Below are 20,018 nucleotides of genomic sequence, written 5' to 3'. Positions count from 1 at the left end.
CAATCTGCTGTTGAAAGCCTCTAGTGAATTTTTCATTTCAGTTATTGTAGTCTTCAACTACAGTATTTCTATTTGCTTCCTTTTTAAAATTTCTACCTCTTGAGATTCTCATATTATTCATACATCATTTTCTTGATATATTTTCATTCTTTTTCTGTGTTGTCCTTTATCTCCATGAGCATGTTTAACATCATTTTTGTAAAGCCTTTATCTGGTAAGTTCAAAGTCTGGCTTACTTCTCTGAAGGTTTCTGAATTGTTATTTTGTTTCTTTGGATGAGCCATCATTTCTGTTTCTCTGCTCATCTTATAGTCTTTTATTTCACATTGTACTTTTTATTATTGTAATTCATTTTCTGGAGTTTACTATCTGAGCTTCTGGTCCTTAGTTTGTATCCAGCAAGTGATATGACAGATATTTCCTGGTGTGCTAGGACTTAACAGAAACAAAAAAGCCAAAGCAGAAATACCTTTAACTATCTTTGCATATTGGCTGTGCATTGGCTGGTGCTCTCCTTCAGAGAGTTTAGCTCCTTCTCACAGTTTAGCTCTCCTGTCAGTAAGATCATCTTGAGACAAAAGTGAAATACAGGGTCCTCTCTATGTTTTCTGAGCCTGTGTCTTGTGCTGGACTTGTGCTTGCTCATGGCCTTAGGAAGTCCCCCATTTATAGGAATCTGAATGTCCCCTCTATTCCCTATGAAGTAGACTCCCCACCCCACCCCCGTTCTGAGCAGTCTATTGTATGTCTTAAGGCTTAGGTAATCTATTGTCCCTGATGATTTGACTTAATTATTTCTTACAGTGCTTTAGTTTTCTGCAAGCTGGTTCTGTCTTCAGGGCAAGTGCTGGGAGGCCAAGCTAGAGATGAGTCTCCTGGTTCAGTATTTCAGGTTTCCCCCCTATAGATCAGCACTGAAATTCAGGTCCCCTGTATGTGCATAGGGGTTACTCTGCTCCCTCTGGAACAGGATCAGGGACCCACAGTGGGAGTACAGGCTGGGTCCACATCATGCCAGGGAGGGGTTTTGAGATGGGCCAGCAAGTGTGTCATGAGCTTCTCCTACCCGTTCTTAAGCTGTGGTTTCTTGATTTGGTACTTGCCCAGTTATTGCAACCTTTTAATTGTTTTGTAGAATATAGAGGAAGATGGCTTTGCCAGTTTTTGTTTGTTGTTCAAAGATTCTGTAGGGAGAATGGCATCCTGGAGTGTCTTATGCTACCATCTTGGTTGGCCAGAAGTACCTCTCTGTGTTTTCTTGATTTGGTGCTTGCCTTTACCAAACCCACTTTTTGTTTTCCAAAGCTCTGAGGAATATGGCCCTGATATTGTTTTCTAGTTGTTTGATTATTGTATGTGATAATGAAACTCTAAAATATCTCTATACCACCATCTTGGTGAATTGGAAGTCCAAAGAAGTCATGCCTTGTTTTTAATAGTCACTGAAACCTGTGAGAGTTGGGATGATATTTATCCTCATTTAACTGATGAAGAAATAGGCTCAGAGGTTTTATGAATTTTGCCATGGTCACATAGCAGTACAGAGGCTGTTTATGTAGCCTTATATATTTTTGGCAAACATGTCAACCAATATTACTTTCGTATTCATTGGTATATGCTGTTTGGTCTCAGTATTTATTTTGGAAGATATTAGGTAGCAGTCCCAATACAGACTAAAAAGGTGTAAACGTAAAGAATGTTTAGGAATGGATTGCTACGCTAAGTGGGCTTAAGTCACTGGACCAAATCATGTTCTGCATTGTTTTGGTGTGATACTTTTTTTTGTATCCTTCATATGCAATGGTCTGAAGACCTCTGATTTTAAATCCAGTTACTGGATTTAAATACCAGTTACTGGTATTTAATATTTTAACTAATCCTTTCAAATATTGTCATATGGTGCCTGTTTATTATTTCCTTTTCATATATTAAGTAGTCATATAGTAGGATTTTCTCTCTATTCTCTGGACTGTTGAATTTAATTATATTGTAATCACTTCTATACAGTGAGTTACCCTGTACGAGTTTCTGTTGTCATAGTATGACAGCATTCTTTAGTATGAAGCCTAATATATTCAGTTTCCTAGTAGTTATTCATGAAAAGGGTCTATTCTAAGAAACACTTTTGTCTGTTTTCAAAGTTTTCCTTTCTTTTTGAGTCTCCATGGAGGAAAGTATCAAATTTTGTGAAGTTAACTGAGGTTTCCCTGTTACTATTTCTATACTGTATTTCGTAGCAGGGCTAGTCTTAGACTATGAAACTAGAGTTTGCTTCGTAATAAGTTTTGTGGTTTAATTGTACACTTTTCATAGCAGTTTCCTAAACTCTAAAATGTTTATACTTTAATAGTCATATTGTGCTTTGGATATATCCCTGTTCTCCCCTTAGAATCTGGATCCTGAGAGGGTTATATGCCACTGTTGTCTTTAAATCTTCAAGTCTGTGAGATGCAGTTTATTGACCGAAAATTTTTTTTGTTTATTTGCAGATGTTCGCACCCAAGCCATGTATCAGATGATGGATCAAGGCTTTGTAGGACTTATTTTTTCCTGTTTCATAGAAGATAAAAACACAAAGGTATTGTGTGTGTGTGTGTGGGTGGGTGGGTGTGTATGTGTGGGTGCGTGTGGGTATGTGTGTTTATAACACACATGCACAGAGTAGAGAAAAATCTCTTTACAATTTTCATAAGGGTGACCAGGGCAGGTTTCAATGAGAAGGAGCCATTTAAGTCATTTGAAGAAGGTGAGAAAGAAAATCTTGTGAATTTCTTGGGGAAGAGTGCTCTAGGCAGAGGAAATAGCCAGTGCAAAGACCCTAGGTGAATGTCACAGGTTCAGGGAATATGAAAGAAGTCAGCGTAGCTGCAGCAGAGTGAAGAAGAGGGAGAGAAGTGGTAGTGATATGTTCCACTTGGCTTTTGTTATTCCCACAATATTCCAGTGTCCTTTTCAGTTAGCATCTTCTTTCACTCTCAGAAGTGCCCCTGTTTGGATGATAACTCATTTGGCCATCCTACCAATAAGGGTCCAGATCTCGTAATATGTTGGCACTGACTCTGAGTTGGGAATCTATTGTAGGGCAACTTATGTTTTAATGGGATTTGCCTGGCTGCTGTGTTGATAACAGACTGGAGTGGTTAAGACTTGGTTGCATCAGTGAAGCTAGTTAGGAAGACACTGCTGTAATCTAGGCAAGAGGTGATGGAGGCTTGGACCACAGCAGTGGAGGTGATAAGATGTGATCAAATTCTGTACATTTTTTACGGCAAATAATAATAACAGCTGCTACCAGTTATCACCTCTTGTGTGGCACATATTTTATGGATATGGAAACAAGCTCAGAAAGGTTAAGCAACTAAGTCAATGGCTAGTCTTGCCATTCTCTATGTGGAGTGCTTCTGTTTCAATTTTATAGTCATCTCAAGAGGTTTTAATATGTGTCATTTCAAACAAAAAGAAAATTACTATTTAACATTGTAGGTATGAATTTTGCCAAGAATATCAAGTGTCCTATCGTTTAGCACATTAGTTATATTCTCAGAATCTGCATTAACAATGACTATTCTCCATAAAATTGTTTCTTTTCTAGAAACATTGTAGTCTAATATCTTGAACTTTATGTTTCATTTGAAATGCTTTTGTGTTTGTTCTTGTAAATTTATTTATTAACTGTCAAATTTATTTATTAACTATCATCATACATAGTTGTTGAATAAGTTTATAAACTTCAAACATCGTGATGTGAATGTTCTGGTTCTTAGTTTCTTGTTTTTCATATTTGTTAACAATTCCCTGCTGGTGTCACATGATCAGATGCTGGGTTGTAGCCATCGCAGGTTGACTGCATATATGATCCTTCTTCTAGAAATTGATTTATGGCATATTTTGTCTTTAGAATATCACTACCTTCCACTTCCAGAGGGAGATTTGGATTTTAGATTAGTGTCTGTGAAATTGCTCTGTCTTTCTCAATATTAATCCTTCTTTCTATGACATTTATTTCAATTTTTTTTTTTGTAGACTGGCCGGGTTCTCTACACTTGTTTCCAATCCATACAGGCCCAAAAGAGCTCAGAGTAAGTATGACAGAGAAGTACATTTGCATTTATGGGCTAATCTCCAGTAGAGGAAATTGCTTGTTTTCTATTTCTCTTTATTTCTCTTACTGATAAGACACTAGGAACTTCATAGTCTACCTATACCCATTAGTATCTCTGTGAGAAGTCAAAATCTCTTTAGCCACTTGGCTATTGGGGATCTAGGAAGCTTGGATCATGTAATCAGTTTCTAAATTGCAGTTTCCATCACCACAGTTTTTTCCCTGCAGTTATCCTTAACTGAGTTACTACTTTTGCTACTTTTCCTTTCTCTGGTAAATTGTAAAACAAAGGCTGTGCATACAGAGTATATATATTTATATAGGTTCTTATCTTTGCTGTGCCATAGATTTGATTTCAGAATTATGGTATCTCAATGAAATGTTTTTGTGGGTCAGTTTCCTCATTTCAATTCAATTCAACCTAAATTAGCAAGTCATTATTGAGGTTGTACTATATACAAAACACCATTATAGACATTGAGGATGCAGAGATGAGAAACGTAGTTTCTGCCTTTTAGAAGATCATTGTCAAATTGGGAGGCAGAAGCAAAGACTGTCCTAAGATTTTTTTCCTATAAGCATCCATATAATAGAATTATATGTAGCTATAAAAAAGTTTAAAACAACCAAAACAAAGCACAGAAACCTACAAGGGAACTCTAATAATATGGAAATATCTCCAAGATATATTTTTAAATGAAAAAGGCAGGGTACAAGACCATTATTATTGTTTTTAATTTATTTTTGTTATACTACTTGAGCTTTATTTTGCACAGACATTTCATTAATTATTAATCCAATTCTGCACAGAGCTTTCATTTTGGACCAAAAAATTGTCATGGCAATAAACAGGCATTTAAGAAAAGCCAATTTTTGTATTTGGCTTAATGTACTCTTATATTTAAGAAACTATGTATACATTCTTGAATTTCAGCTAACCAAAATAGGATAGCTTCTGTTTTACAGTATAAGTTTTGTTTTCCTGACAAAATATTCAAACCTTTTATTACATTCATGTTCCAAAGTTGTTTACAGCCTTAACTTTTTCACTGTTATTTAAAAATTTTTATTAATAAAATCAATCAACATGCAATATGAACATTCTTAATGTATGAAAATTCCATACATGGTGTATAATCAGTGGCTCACAATATCATCACATAGTTGTATATTCATCACCATGATCATTTTTCAGAACATTTACATTACTCCAGAAAAAAGAGTAGAAATTCTTTTATTGGAACTGTAGCTAGAGTAATTGGACAAGAAAAAGAAAGATAAGGCATCTGACTTTGAAAGGCAGAAGTAAAACTATCTTTATTCACAGATAACATGATCCTATATGTAAAAAAACCTGAGTGACATCATCAACATGATTAGAAGTATGGAGTACAGTGGAGACTGGAGGACTCCAGAAATGCTGAATTGAAGAAGAAAAATCTCCAAGATCACATATGAAACTTTCATACTGACCTGCCAATCTAGATCTACCCCTCATTTGTTCCCACACTGGTGGGTATTGCATAGATGGAGCAGGAACCATGTCCCTCTTGCTGCAGATGCAGACTATAGAGCCATTCACAGCAGGGAGTTACAACACCACACATATCCAGACACAGGGATCCAAGTCCATAGAGATCCAGGGCAGAATACAAGTTGCTGGATGTGTTGCATGCAAAAGGGCTCCCAGGAAGAAAAAGAGAACACAGCAACTGGTGACAAGAGCTGTGCACCCTCAGTCCAGTTTCTGTTGGCTGGACCACATAAATGAAAAACAGACCTTTCTGGATTGATATTATCTGGGTCCCTGGGCCAGGATACTTTAACGGGGAAGAAACGGGAGGGAAAAAAGCCTCTCAAAAGGGGTGTTAAGCTGAACTGCTATAAGACAGGATAGTCCCAGAATTGAAAAGTGTAAGGTAAAGGGGACATTGAGGGAGGGAGAGAATTTAAATATATCATAGGACCTGGAAAGAAAATTCTGCAAAAAAACAACAAAACCAAAAACAGAACATCAACATTCCTGGAGAAGGAACAGAGGAAAGGAAGCGTTCTCCTGCAGGTGAACCAATTGCAAAAAAGTGGTATCTTTAAAAGTGTATCAAGAGCAAGAGTCAGATGAAGAAAAGCTGAGAAAATCTGCGCAGTTAAACAAGGGCTATTCTAAAGATCCAGAATAAGCTGGACCAAGCATTGAAGAATAGTTTTAATAAATACAACCCTAGGCAAGAGTGAGAAACTGATCTTCAGAGTAAACTCATCAAGATAATCAGATGCCCTGACATCAGCAAAAAATTACAAAGCCATACTAAGGAACAGGAAGATATGGCTCAGTCAAGTAAACAAATTAAGTTTACAAGAGACTCAGAAGTTGGAAAAACTAAATGTTCAAACAAATCTACTAATTCAAATCAAGGAGATGAAGGGAAATGTGCATAAAGAGCTAAAGGATATTCAGAAGACAATGTGTGAGCATAAAAGAAGAATTTGAAAGTATAAATAGAAACATAACAAATTATGAGGATAGAAGGTACAATAATAGAGATTTAAAACGCACTAGAGTCAGACACCAGCAGATATAAACAGCAGAAGAATCATACGGTTGGAAGAAGAAAGAGAACAGGAAAGAAAAAAATGAACAGTGCCTCAAGGATTTGAGTGAGAGCATGAAGTGCACAAACATATATGTCATGCATGTCCCAGAAGGAGAAAAAGGAAAAGGAGCAGAAAGAATATTTGAGGAAATAATGGCCAAAACTTCCCTAATTCTTTGAAAGACATAGATATACATGTACAAGATGCATAAAATATTCCAAACAAAATAAGTACTAATAGATGTACTCTAAGCACATACTAATCAGAATGTCAAATGCCAAATATAAAGAGAATTCTGAAAGTAGTAAGAGAAAAGTGATTTGTCACATACAAGGAATCCTCAATAAGACTAACTGAAAAATTCTCATCACAAACTATGGAGGTGAGAAGGCAGTATTATGATATAGTACGGAAAGAGAAAAACTCCCAGGGAAGGAATCTTTTTCTGGTAAAACTGTCTTTCAAAAATGAGGGAGGGTTTAATATATTCACAGATAAACAGAAACTGAGAGAGTTTGTCAACAAATGACCTGCCCTACAAAAATTACTGAAGGGAGTTCTGCAGGTTGAAAGGAAAAGACAGGAGACAGCGGCTTAGACTAGTGTGAAGAAATGAAGATCTTCAGTAATGGTAACTAGTAGTGTAGATTCAAAACCCAACAGTGTGGTATCCTCAATATAAAACTCAACTCTTTAATTCCTAAAAGACTCAGAATACAATTGAACTTGAAAAAAGAGTATTTCCTGATAACGGGGACACACCATATAGAGATGTAATGTGGGAAAAAAACAATATAAATAAGGGAAACAAAGGGATATGGGAGCAAAGAATATGTATGTTATTGAAGCTAAGTTGGTGTCTTTTCAAGTTAGTAAGTTATAGATGTAGGTTGCATAATAACTCCAGGGTAGTCACAAAGAAAGTATTTTTGAAATATATGGAAACAGAAAAGAAAGAGATCAGTGAGATACATCAAAAAGACCAACCATATAGAAAAGGAGGCTACGATAAAGAAAAGAGAGACAGAAACAGATGTGATATAAATACCAGTAGACAAAATGGGTGAAGTAAATACTGCCTTTAGAGTAATAATACTGAAAGTTTATGGATTAAACTCTCCAATGGTTGAAAAGAAGCATGATCCCACTATATGTTGCTTACAAAAGACTCACCAAAGACTAAGAGGCAAAAAGAGTTTGAAAATGAAAGGGTGGAAAAATATATTCTATGCAAATATTAAGTAAAAACAAACTGGGGTAGCTATAGGAGTATTAGACGAAGTAGACATTAAGTCAAAAGCTGTTATATGAGACAAAGGACAGTCTTTATTAATAAAAGGGGCAATCCACCAGGAAGAAATAGCAATCATAAATATTTATGATGTAACAACAATGCACCAAAATACATGAGGCAAGCATTGGCAAAATTGAAGGGGGGAATAGACAGCTCTACAATAAGAATTGGAGACTTCAATACCCCATTCTTATCAATAGAACATTTAGAGAAAGGATCAATAAGGAAACAGAGAACTTGAATGATATGATAAATGAAGTAGACCTAATAGACATATATAGAACATTGCATCCCAAAATAGAATATACATTCTTCTCTAGTGCTGCTGGGTCATTCTTTAGGAAGACACATTTGGGTCACAAAACAGGGCTTGATAAATTTAAAAAGATTGACATTATACAAAGCATCTATTTATAGTTTGCTAAAGCTGCTGGAATGCAATATACCAGAAATGTAAGGGCTTTTAAAAGGGAATTAATTAAGTTGCAAGTTTAGAGTTCTAAGGCCATAAAAATGTCCAAGCTAATGCATCCAGGGATGCATTACCTTGGTTCAAGAACTATTACCTTGGCTCAAGAAAGGCCAATGAGTCCAGAACACCTCTGTCAGCTGGGAAGGCACATGGCAACATATGCTATCTTTCTTTTCTCATTTTATAAGGCATTGGGGGCATTCTCCTTCTGCATCTCCAAAGGTATCTGGCTGTGTGGACTCTCATGGCTCTAAAGCTGTTTCCAAAATGGTTCCATTTTAAAGGGCTCCAATAAGCAACCCCACCTTGAATGGGTGGAGACCCATCTCCATGGAAACTATGTAATCAAAAGTTACCACCCACAATTGGTTAGGTCACATGTCCGTGGAAACAATAAAAAAGATCGCACCTTAATGGGATCTTTAAACCACCTTTAATGAGGATTAAAGGACACGGCTTTTTGGGGGGTACATAATAGCTTTAAACTGGGACAGCATCTTCTCTGACCATAATGTAATGAAGTTGGGAAACAGTATTAGGCAGACAACTGGAAAACTGGAAGTTAAATAACACATTCTTAAACGACCAGTGGGTCAAAGAGGAAATCAGTAGATGTCTTCAAATGAATGAAAATGAGAACATATCAAAACTTATGGGATGCAGCAAAGGCAGTGCTGAGAGGGAAATTTATAGCCCTAAATACTTACATTAAAAAAGAAGAATGATGAAATTTATTCCTTTTTTGCATATATGTTATTTTTTACAAAAACAAAGAGAAGGAAAAGTCTAATAGAGAAGATAGGATTTAACAAGTGAATATAACTGCTGAATCAATACATTGATATTTCTTTTAATCTTCAGTGTCTTGGAACAGCTAGAAGAAAAAATGAAAATCATGGAATTAACCCATCCCAAACTTCAAAATCTGTTCTATAACTACTTGTTAAACTACTTTGAAATTTATTGCTTTTCTGTATTAAATTATTTTTCACAATTAAAAAAAACACTAAAAAGGACTTTTACTAAAAACATCTGAATTTTATACTTTAAATGGGTGAATGATATGGTATGTGAATTATATGTTGATAAAGCTGCTTTTGAAAAATAACAAAACAAAAACAAAGAAGAAAAAAAACAAAAAACTAAATAAAAACAATGAAACAGCAAAAAAAGAGCTAAAATCAAAATCTTAATTGCACACCTGAAGAAACTAGAAAAAGAACAGTAAACTAAATGCAAAGCAAGCAGAAGTAAAGAAATTAAGATTAGATCAGAAATAAATTAAATTGAGATAATAAAAAACAGTAGAGAGTATTAAAAAACCCAAAAGTTGGTTCTTTGACAGGCTCAATAAAATTGACAATCCAGTAGCTGGATTGACAGAGAAAAACAGAAAATACAAATATCAGAAATGAGAGGGATACACCGCTACTGATCACACAGACATACAAAGGATCATAAGAGGATAGTATGAACAACTGTATGATCTAAAATTAGAAAACCTAGATGAAATGGATAAATTCCTGGAAAGACACAAACAACCTAGAGTGACTAGAAGAAACAGAAGATATCAACAGACCAATTACAAGTAAACAGATTAAATCAGTCATCAAAAACCTCCCGCAAGGAGGAGGGGCCAAGATGGCAGCTTAGCAATGTGCACGTTTTACTTCGTCCTCCAGAACAACTACTAAATACCCAGAAACAGTACAGAACAACTCCTGGAGCCATGATAGTGACCGGACACACAGCGTACCCCAGTCTGGACCAGCTGAACTGGCTGCGAGTCTCCAGAACAGTGAGTTCCCCAAGCCACGCACAGTTCCCCAAGCTGCAGCCGCCGGCGCCCCTCCCCCACAGGCGACTTTCCAGAGGGAAAGGAAAGAGACTCTAACAATAGCAGGGACTGAGTCCACCCAAACACCAATTGTGGCAGTAATAAACAAATTCTGACTACTAAAAACAGGCCCCCAGCTCAGGCAAAACTGGTCAAGGCGGAGGTCCCCTATTGGGCTAACCGAAAAAGAGGAAAGGGGACGAAACAGAGGCTTTTGTGGCTGTTTCTACAGAGGATTGGCTGCCTCTGGATTCAGCGGTGGGACTACACAGGCTGCAACTGCCCCAGGCATACACAGAAATGGACTGCTTTCAGGGCTTTCTCCCGCCTCAGCCTTCTCCAGGGGAGGGGTGAAATGCAGCTCAGTTGGAATCCCTCTCTCAAGGAATTCAGACCCCAGGGCTTGGCAATTTGAAGCCATTAAAACCAGCCTACAACCTCTCCTCTGTCTCCACCATGCCCCCAGCAGGGAGAGCCTTCCAAAGTTAAAGTAGCCACAACATCTTTTGCTGGTGGGAACCGCAGACAGACAAGAGCCACATACTGGGCAGGATAAGAAAAACAGAGCCCAGAGACTTCACAGGAAAGTCTTTCAACCTGCTGGGTCTCACCCTCAGGGAAAATTGACACAGGTGACTCTTTCCCCTCGATGGGAGGCCAGTTTAGTCCGGGAAAACCCGGCTGGAGTCTGTAATACCTATGTAGACCCTCCTAAGGGTGGGGAGGGAAAAGGCACCTTACAAGCAGGACAAGAAACAAAACAAGAACTGAAAAATTACCCTCTGTTAAACAAAACTTAAGTTAGAGGCCCAGAAAAAAGCTGAACTGAAGGTCAAAGAACAGATAGACAACAAACTCATCTAGCAAGAAAACTCTAGGTAAGAGAAGTGAAAGCAATCTCCAGAATAAACTAATTAAGGTAATTAAATGTCTAGACGCCAGCAAAAAATAACAAATCACACCAGGAAAATTGAAGATATGGCCCAGTCAAAGGAACAAACCAATAGTTCAAATGAGATACAGGAGCTGAAACAACTAATTCAGAATATACGAACAGAAATGGAAAAACTCATCAAAACGAAATCAATGAATGAGGGAGGACATGAAGAAGGCAAGGAATGAACAAAAAGAAGAAATGGAAAGTCTGAAAAAAAGAAATCACAGAACTTATGGGGATGAAAGGTACAGTAGACGAGATGAAAAAAACAATGGAAACCTACAATGGTAGATTTCAAGAGACAGAGGTTAGGATTAGTGAACTGGAGGATGGAACATCTGAAATCCAAAAAGAAACAGAAACTATAGGGAAAAGAATGGAAAAATATGAGCAGGGACTCAGGGAATTGAGTGATAATATGAAGCGCACAAATATATGTGTTGTGGGTGTCCTGGAAGGAGAAGAGAAGGGAAAAGGAGGAGAAAAAATAATGGAAGAAATTATCACTGAAAATTTCCCAACTCTTATGAAAGACCTAAAATTACAGATACAAGCAGTGCAGCGCACCCCAAAGAGAATAGATCCAAATAAACGTTCTCCAAGACACTTACTAGTCAGAATGTCAGAGGTCAAAGAGAAAGAGAGGATCTTGAAAGCAGCAAGAGAAAAACAATCCATCACATACAAGGGAAACCCAATAAGACTATGTGTAGATTTCTCAGCAGAAACTGTGGAAGCAAGAAGACAGTGGGATGATATATTTAAATTACTAAAAGAGAAAAACTGCCAACCAAGACTTCTATATCCAGCAAAATTGTCCTTCAAAAATGAGGGAGAAATTAAAACATTTTCAGGCAAAAAGTCACTAAGAGAATTTGTGACCAAGAGACCAGCTCTACAAGAAATACTAAAGGGAGCACTAGAGACAGATACAAAAAGATAGAAGAGAGAGATGTGGAGAAGAGTGTAGAAAGAAGGAAAATTGGATATGATATATAAAATACAAAAGGCAAAATGGTAGAGGTAAGTACTACCCAAACAGTAATAACACTAATTGTTAATGGACTGAACTCCCCAATCAAAAGACATAGACTGGCAGAATGGATTAAAAAACAGGATCCTTCTATATGCTGTCTACAGGAAACACATCTTAGACCCAAAGATAAACATAGGTTGAAAGTGAAAGGTTGGGAAAAGATATTTCATGCAAATAACAACCAGAAAAGAGCAGGAGTAGCTATACTAATATCCAACAAATTAGACTTCAAATGTAAAACAGTTAAAAGAGACAAAGAAGGATACTATCTACTAATAAAAGGAACAATTCAACAAGAAGACATAACAATCGTAAATATTTATGCACCAAACCAGAATGCCCCAAAATACGTGAGGCAAACACTGCAAATACTGAAAAAGGAAATAGACACATCTACCATAATAGGTGGAGACTTCAATTCCCCACTCTCATCAATGGACAGAACATCTAGACAGAGGATCAATAAAGAAACAGAGAATTTGAATATTACAATAAATGAGCTAGACTTAACAGACATTTATAGGACATTACACCCCACAACAGCAGGATACACCTTTTTCTCAAGTGCTCATGGATCATTCTCAAAGATAGACCACATGCTGGGTGACAAAGCAAGTCTCGACAAATTTAAAAAGATTGAAATCATACACAACATTTTCTCAGATCATAAAGGAATGAAGTTGGAAATCAATAATGGGCAGAGTGCCAGAAAATTCACAAATACGTGGAGGCTCAACAACACACTCTTAAACAACCAGTGGGTCAAGGAAGAAATTACAAGAGAAATCAGTAAATATCTCGAGGCGAATGAAAATGAAAACACAACATATCAAAACCTATGGGACGCAGCAAAGGCAGTGCTAAGAGAGAAATTTATTGCCCTAAATACCTATATCAAAAAAGAAGAAAGGGCAAAAATTCGGGAATTTACTGTCCACTTGATAGAACTGGAGAAAGAACAGCAAACTAACCCCAAAGCAAGCAAAAGGAAAGAAATAACAAAGATTAGGGCAGAAATAAATGAAATTGAGAACATGAAAACAATAGAGAAAATCAGTAAGACCAGAAGTTGGTTCTATGAGAAAATCAATAAGATTGATGGGCCCTTAGCAAGACTGACAAAAAGAAGAAGAGAGAGGATGCAAATAAATAAGATCAGAAAAGGAAGAGGAGACATAACCACTGACCTCACAGAAATAAAGGAGGTAATAACAGGATACTATGAACAACTTTATGCTAATAAATACAACAATGTAGATGAAATGGACAAGTTCCTAGAAAGTCATAAACAACCAACTTTGACTCAAGAAGAAATAGATGACCTCAACAAACCAATAACAACTAAAGAAATTGAATCAGTCATTCAAAAGCTTCCCAAAAAGAAAAGTCCAGGACCAGACGGCTTCACATGTGAATTCTACCAAACATTCCAGAAAGAATTAGTACCAACCGTGCTCAAACTCTTCCAAAAAATTGAAGTGGAGGGAAAGCTACCTAATTCATTCTATGAAGCCAACATCACCCTCATACCAAAACCAGGCAAAGATATTACAAAAATAGAAAACTACAGACCAATCTCTCTAATGAATATAGATGCAAAAATCCTCAACAAAATTCTAGCAAATCGAATCCAGCAACACATTAAAAGAATTATACATCATGACCAAGTAGGATTCATCCCAGGTATGCAAGGATGATTCAACATAAGAAAATCAATTAATGTAATACACCATATCAACAGATCAAAGCAGAAAAATCACATGATCATCTCCATTGATGCAGAGAAGGCATTTGACAAGATTCAACATCCTTTCCTGTTGAAAACACTTCAAAAGATAGGAATACAAGGGAACTTCCTTAAAATGATAGAGGGAATATATGAAAAACCCACAGCAAATATCATCCTCAATGGGGAAAAATTGAAAACTTTCCCCCTAAGATCAGGAACAAGACAAGGATGTCCACTATCACCACTGTTATTCAATGTGTTGGAAATTCTAGCCAGAGCAATTAGGCAAGAAAAAGAAATACAAGGCATCAAAATTGGAAAGGAAGAAGTAAAACTCTCACTGTTTGCAGATGATATGATACTATACATCAAAAACCCTGAAAAATCCACAGCAAAACTACTAGAGCTAATAAACGAATACAGCAAAGTGGCAGGTTACAAGATCAACATTCAAAAATCTGTAGTGATTCTATACACTAGCAATGAACAAGCTGAGGGGGAAATCAAGAAACGAATTCCATTTACAACTGCAACTAAAAGAATAAAATACTGAGGAATAAATTTAACTAAAGAGACAAAAGACCTATACAAAGAAAACTACAAGAAACTGTTAAAAGAAATCACAGAAGACCTAAATAGATGGAAGGGCATACCGTGTTCATGGATTGGAAGACTAAATATAGTTAAGATGTCAATTCTACCTAAATTGATTTACAGATTCAATGCAATACCAATCAAAATCCCAACAACTTACTTTTCAGAAATAGAAACCAATAAGCAAATTCATCTGGAAGGGCAGGGTGCCCCAAATTGCTAGAAGTATCTTGAGGAAAAAAAAATAAAACGAAGCTGGAGGTGTCACACTGCCTGATTTAAGGCATATTATGAAGCCACAGTGGTCAATACAGCATGGTACTAGCATAAAGATAGATATATTGACCAATGGAATCGAATAGAGTGCTCAGGTATAGACCCTCTCATCTGTGGACATCTGATCTTTGATAAGGCAGTCAACCCAACTCATTTGGGACAGAACAATCTCTTCAATAAATAGTGCATAGAGAACTGGATATCCATATGCAAAAAAATGAAAGAGGACCTGTATCTCACACCCTATACAAAAGTTAACTCAAAATGGATCAAATATCTAAACATCAGGCCTAAGATCATAAAGCAGAGGAAATTTTAGGGAAATATCTTATAAATCTTATAATTGGAGGCGGTTTTATGGACCTTACACCTAAAGCAAGAGCACTGAAGAAAGAAATAAATAAATGGGAGCTCCTCAGAATTAAACACTTTTTGCATCAAAGAACTTCATCAAGAAAGTAGAAAGACAGCCTACACAATGGGAGACAATATTTGGAAATGACATATCAGATAAAAGTCTAGTATCCAGAATTTATAAAGAGATTGTTCAACTCAACAACAAAAAGACAGCCAATCCAATTACAAAATGGGAAAAAGACTTGAATAGACACTTCTCATAAGAGGAAATACAAATGGCCAAAAGGCACATGAAGAGATGCTCAATGTCCCTGGCCATTAGAGAAATGCAAATCAAAATCACAATGAAATATCATCTCACACCCACCGGAATGGCCATTATCAACAAAACAAAATGACAAGTGCTGGAGAAGATGTGGAGAAAGAGGCACACTTATTCAGTGTTGGTGGGAATGTTAAATGGTGCAACCACTGTGGAAGGCAGTTTGGCAGTTCCTCAAAAAGCTGAATATAGAATTGCCATATGACCCAGCAATACCATTGCTAGGTATCTACTCAGAGGACTTAAGGGCAAAGACACAAACGGACATTTGCACACCAATGTTTATAGCAGCATTATTTACAATTTCAAGGATATGGAAACAGCCGAAATCTCCATCAACAGACGAGTGGCTAAACAAACTGTGGTATATACATACGATGGAATATTATGCAGCTTTAAGACAGAATAAACTTATGAAGCATGTAATAACATGGATGGACCTAGAGAACATTATGCTGAGTGAGACTAGCCAAAAACTAAAGGACAAATACTGTATGGTCTCACTGATATGAACCAACATTAGAGAATAAACTTGGAATATGTCATTGGTAACAGAGACCATCAGGAGATAGAAATAGGGTAAGATAGTGGGTAATTGGAGTTGAAGGGATACAGACTGTGCAACAGGACTGGATACAAAAACTCAGAAATGGACATCACAATACTACCTAACTATAATGTAATTATGTTAAAACACTGAATGAATCTGCATGTGAGAATGATAGAAGGAGGAGGGCTGGGGACATAAATGAAATCAGAAAGAAAGATAGATGTTAAAGATAGAGATGGTATAATCTAGGAATGCCTATAGTGTATAATAATAGTGAAATGTACAATGTACAAATTTTAAAAATGTTTTGGCATGAGGAATAACAAAAGAATGTCATTAATGCAGGGTGCTGAAAATAGATGATAATACTTTAAAATGTCACCTTATGTGTGAGACTATAGCAAAAAATGTTTATTTGTTACAAAATTTAGATTTTGACTAGAGCATTTCCTAATATAACTAATGTAGATAGTTTGATTGAATGTCATAAGTACTTGGAATCTCAGGTAGGACATGAGACTTTGTTGGTTTGTCCAGAGTGATCCCCCGATGAATCCCAGAGTGATTTAATCAGTGAGTAGAAAAGTATTTGCAAAGTCCCCTTCAGGGGATCGTGAGAGTGGGGAGAAATTCAACTTCCCCAAGTTGAATTCTTGATATTCTCACAAGCAGTGTGGACAACCAAAGCTATAGGCTGAGCCCCCAGTCATGGGGTTTGTTCACATGAAACTTAACCCCACAGAGGATAGGTCAAGTCTACTTAAAATTTAGGCCTAAGAGTCACCCCCAAGAGACCCTCTTTTGTTGCTCAGATGTGGCCTCTCTCTCCAGCCAACATGACGAGCAGTCTCACCACCCTTCCCCTCTCTGCATGGGACATGACTCCCAGGGATGTGGACCTTCCTGGCAACGTGGGACAGAGATCCTGGAATAAGCTGAGACTCAGCATCAAAGGACTGAGAAAAACCATAGAATGAGCTGAGAATTAATATCAAGGGATTGAGAGAACCTTCTCGACCAAAAGTGGGAAGAGTAAAATGAGACAAAGTGTCAATGGCTGAGAGATTCCAAACAGAGTCGAGAGGTTATCCTGGAGGTTATTCTTACGCATTAAGTAGATATCACCTTGTTGTTCAAGATGTAGTGGAGAGGCTGGAGGGAATTGCCTGAAAATGTAGTGCTGTGTTCCAGTAGCCATGTTTCTTGATGATGATTGAACAATGATATAGCTTTCACAATGAGACTCTGTAAATGTGAAAACCTTATGTCTGATGCTCCTTTTAGCTACTATATCAACAGAAGAGTAGAACATATGGAATAAAAATAAATAATAGGGGGAACAAATGTTAAAATAAATTCGGTTTGAAATAGTGGTAAATGAAAGCGAGGGGTAAGGGGTATGGTATGTATAGTTTTTTTTTCACTATTATCATTTTATTTCTTTTTCTGTTGTCCTTTTATTTCTTTTTCTAAATCGATTCAAATGTACTAAGAAATGATGAATATGTAACTATGTGATATTAAGAATTATTGATTGTATATGTAGAATGGAATGATATCTAAATGTTTTGTTTGTTAATTTTTTTTAATTAATAAAAAAGTTAAAAAAAAACAAAACAAAAAACCTCCCCCAAATAAAAGCCTATGACCATGTGGGTTCACAAGCGAATTCTACCAATCATTCCAAGAAGAATTTAGGCCAATCCTGCTTAAATCCTTCCAAAAGAACTGCAGATGAGGGAACAGTACTGAACACATTCTATGAGGCCAATTTGATCCTATACCAAAGCCATAGAAATACACTACAAAAAAAGAAAGTTACAGGCCAGTTTCTCTTGTGAATATAGTTATCAAAGTCCTCAATAAAATGCCAGTAATTCGAATCCAATAGCACATTAAAAGAATGGTCAGTATGATCAAGTGTGATTTATCCTTCATATGCAAGGTTGGTTCAATGCAAGAAAATCAATTAATGTAATACACCACACTAACAAAAAAAAAAGGGAAAAATAACCATATGATTATCTCAATAGATGCATAAAATGCATTTAACAATATCTTGCATCCTTTCTGGATAAAAACATTTGCAGATTTAAGAATAGAAGAAAACTTCCTTAACATGAGAAAAGGCATATATAAAAAAACTGACAGCTAACACCATACTCAATGGTGAAAGACTGAAAGCTTTGAAGACCTGGAACAAGACAAGGATAGAATCACTGTCACCACCTTAATTCAGCATTGTACTGGGAGTTCTAGTCAGAGCAGCTAGGCAAGAAAAAAAATAAAAGGTGTTCACTTGGAAAGGAAGAATAAAAAGTTTCACTATTTGCAGATGCCAGATCCTATGTGTGTAAAGTCCTAAAATGTCTACAATAAAGCTACTAAAGCTAATAAATGAACTCAGCAAAGTGGTGGGATACATGATCAACATGGAAAATCAGTAATTTCTCTACCCTGATAATGACAGTCTGAGGAGGAAATCAAGAAAAAATGCCATTTACAATAGCAAATACAATAATCAAATAAATAAATTTAACCAAGGATGTAAAGGACTTATACTAAGAACTACAAAATTTTGCTAAAAGAAATCAAAGATGATCTAAGTAAATGGAAGGACATTTAATTCTTATGGATTTGGAAGCTAAATATTGTTTAGATGGCAATTTTATCTCAATTGATTTATGGATTCAGTGCAATCCCAATAAAAATTCCAAGAATCTACTTTGCAGAAATGGAAAAGCCAATCATCAAATTTATTTGGAAGGATAAGGGGCCCAAAAATAGCCAAAACTATCTTGAAAAATAGTGAAGTTGGAGTCCTCACACTTCCTGACTTTAAATCATATTAAAATGTTACAGTGATCAAAACAGCATGGTATTGGCACAAGGATAGTCATCTTAGAACAATGGAATTGAATGAAGAGACATAGACCCTCCCATTTATAGCCAAATGATTTTTGACAAGGCTGTGAATTCCATTCAATTGGGAAAGAATAGTCTTAAGAGATGGTGCTGGGAGAAACTTGGGATCCATATGCAAAAGATGGAAAGAGGATCCCTATGTCACACTATTTACAAGATCTAACTCAAAATTAACCTAAATGTAAGAACCAGGACTACAAAATGCTAGAAGGAAATGTTCTCTCCCTTCCTCTCCAGGTTTTGTAGCATTCAGCTTCTTGCTCCCATGGCTTTCTCTGTATTCATTCTGTTTATAAAGGACTCTAGTGAGAGGATTAAGACCCATCCTGAATGAGGTGGGCCACTCCTTAACTGAAGTAGTCTCCTTAAAAGGTCCTAGTTACAATGGGTCCACACCCACAGGAATGGATTAAATTTAAGAACTTTTTTTTTGGGGGGGGTACATACAGCTTCAAACCACCACACTATTAGGGAAATGCAAATCAAAACCATAATGAAATACAACTTTACACCCAGTAAAATAGCTAATATTAAAAAATGAAAAATATCACACGTTGGAGAGGATGTGGAGGAACAGACATACTCATTCATTGCTGGTGGGAATGTAAAATGATTCAGCTTCTGTGGAAGACAGTTTGGCATTTTGTCAGGAAGGTAAATTTACAATACCATATGACCTAACAATCCCTCTATTAGTATATACTGAAAGGATTGAAAGCAGTGATTCGAATAGATATTTGCATACCGATGTTCATAGCAGCATTAACAATTTCCAAAAGAAGGAAACAACTTATTTGTCCATCAACTGACAAATTGATAAACAAAATTTGCTGTAAACATACAATGGAATATTATTCAGCTGTAAAAAGGAATGAAGTCCTGACACATGTGACAACATGGATGAACCTTGAAGACAACAGTCTGGCTGAATGAAATAAGCCAAATGTAGAGTTGTAAATATTGTTTGATCTCACTTATATGAAATACTAGAA

At 36.4% G+C, this 20,018-nt stretch overlaps 1 protein-coding gene across 4 annotated transcripts in view; it reads left to right on the top strand.

Moving 5' to 3' along the window:
- The window catches only part of BRCC3 (BRCA1/BRCA2-containing complex subunit 3), a 170,891-nt gene that overhangs the window by 36,959 nt on the left and 113,914 nt on the right, over nt 1-20,018 (top strand). For 3 of the 4 annotated variants that reach the window (XM_077146683.1, XM_077146680.1, XM_077146679.1), the window contains 2 exons: nt 2,490-2,578; nt 4,024-4,079. In XM_077146683.1, the coding sequence (XP_077002798.1) occupies nt 2,490-2,578; nt 4,024-4,079 (145 nt within the window). Of the gene's footprint in view, nt 1-2,489; nt 2,579-4,023; nt 4,080-9,324; nt 9,840-20,018 lie in introns of those variants that run through there. The other variant, XM_077146681.1, reaches the window with a different exon arrangement.

This window comes from Tamandua tetradactyla, chromosome X (assembly GCF_023851605.1).
Source record: "Tamandua tetradactyla isolate mTamTet1 chromosome X, mTamTet1.pri, whole genome shotgun sequence".
In the NCBI taxonomy this organism is placed as follows: Eukaryota; Metazoa; Chordata; class Mammalia; order Pilosa; family Myrmecophagidae; genus Tamandua; species Tamandua tetradactyla.
The sequence above is the reverse complement of the archived record's forward strand: the minus strand, read 5'-3'. Positions and strand labels throughout refer to the sequence as shown.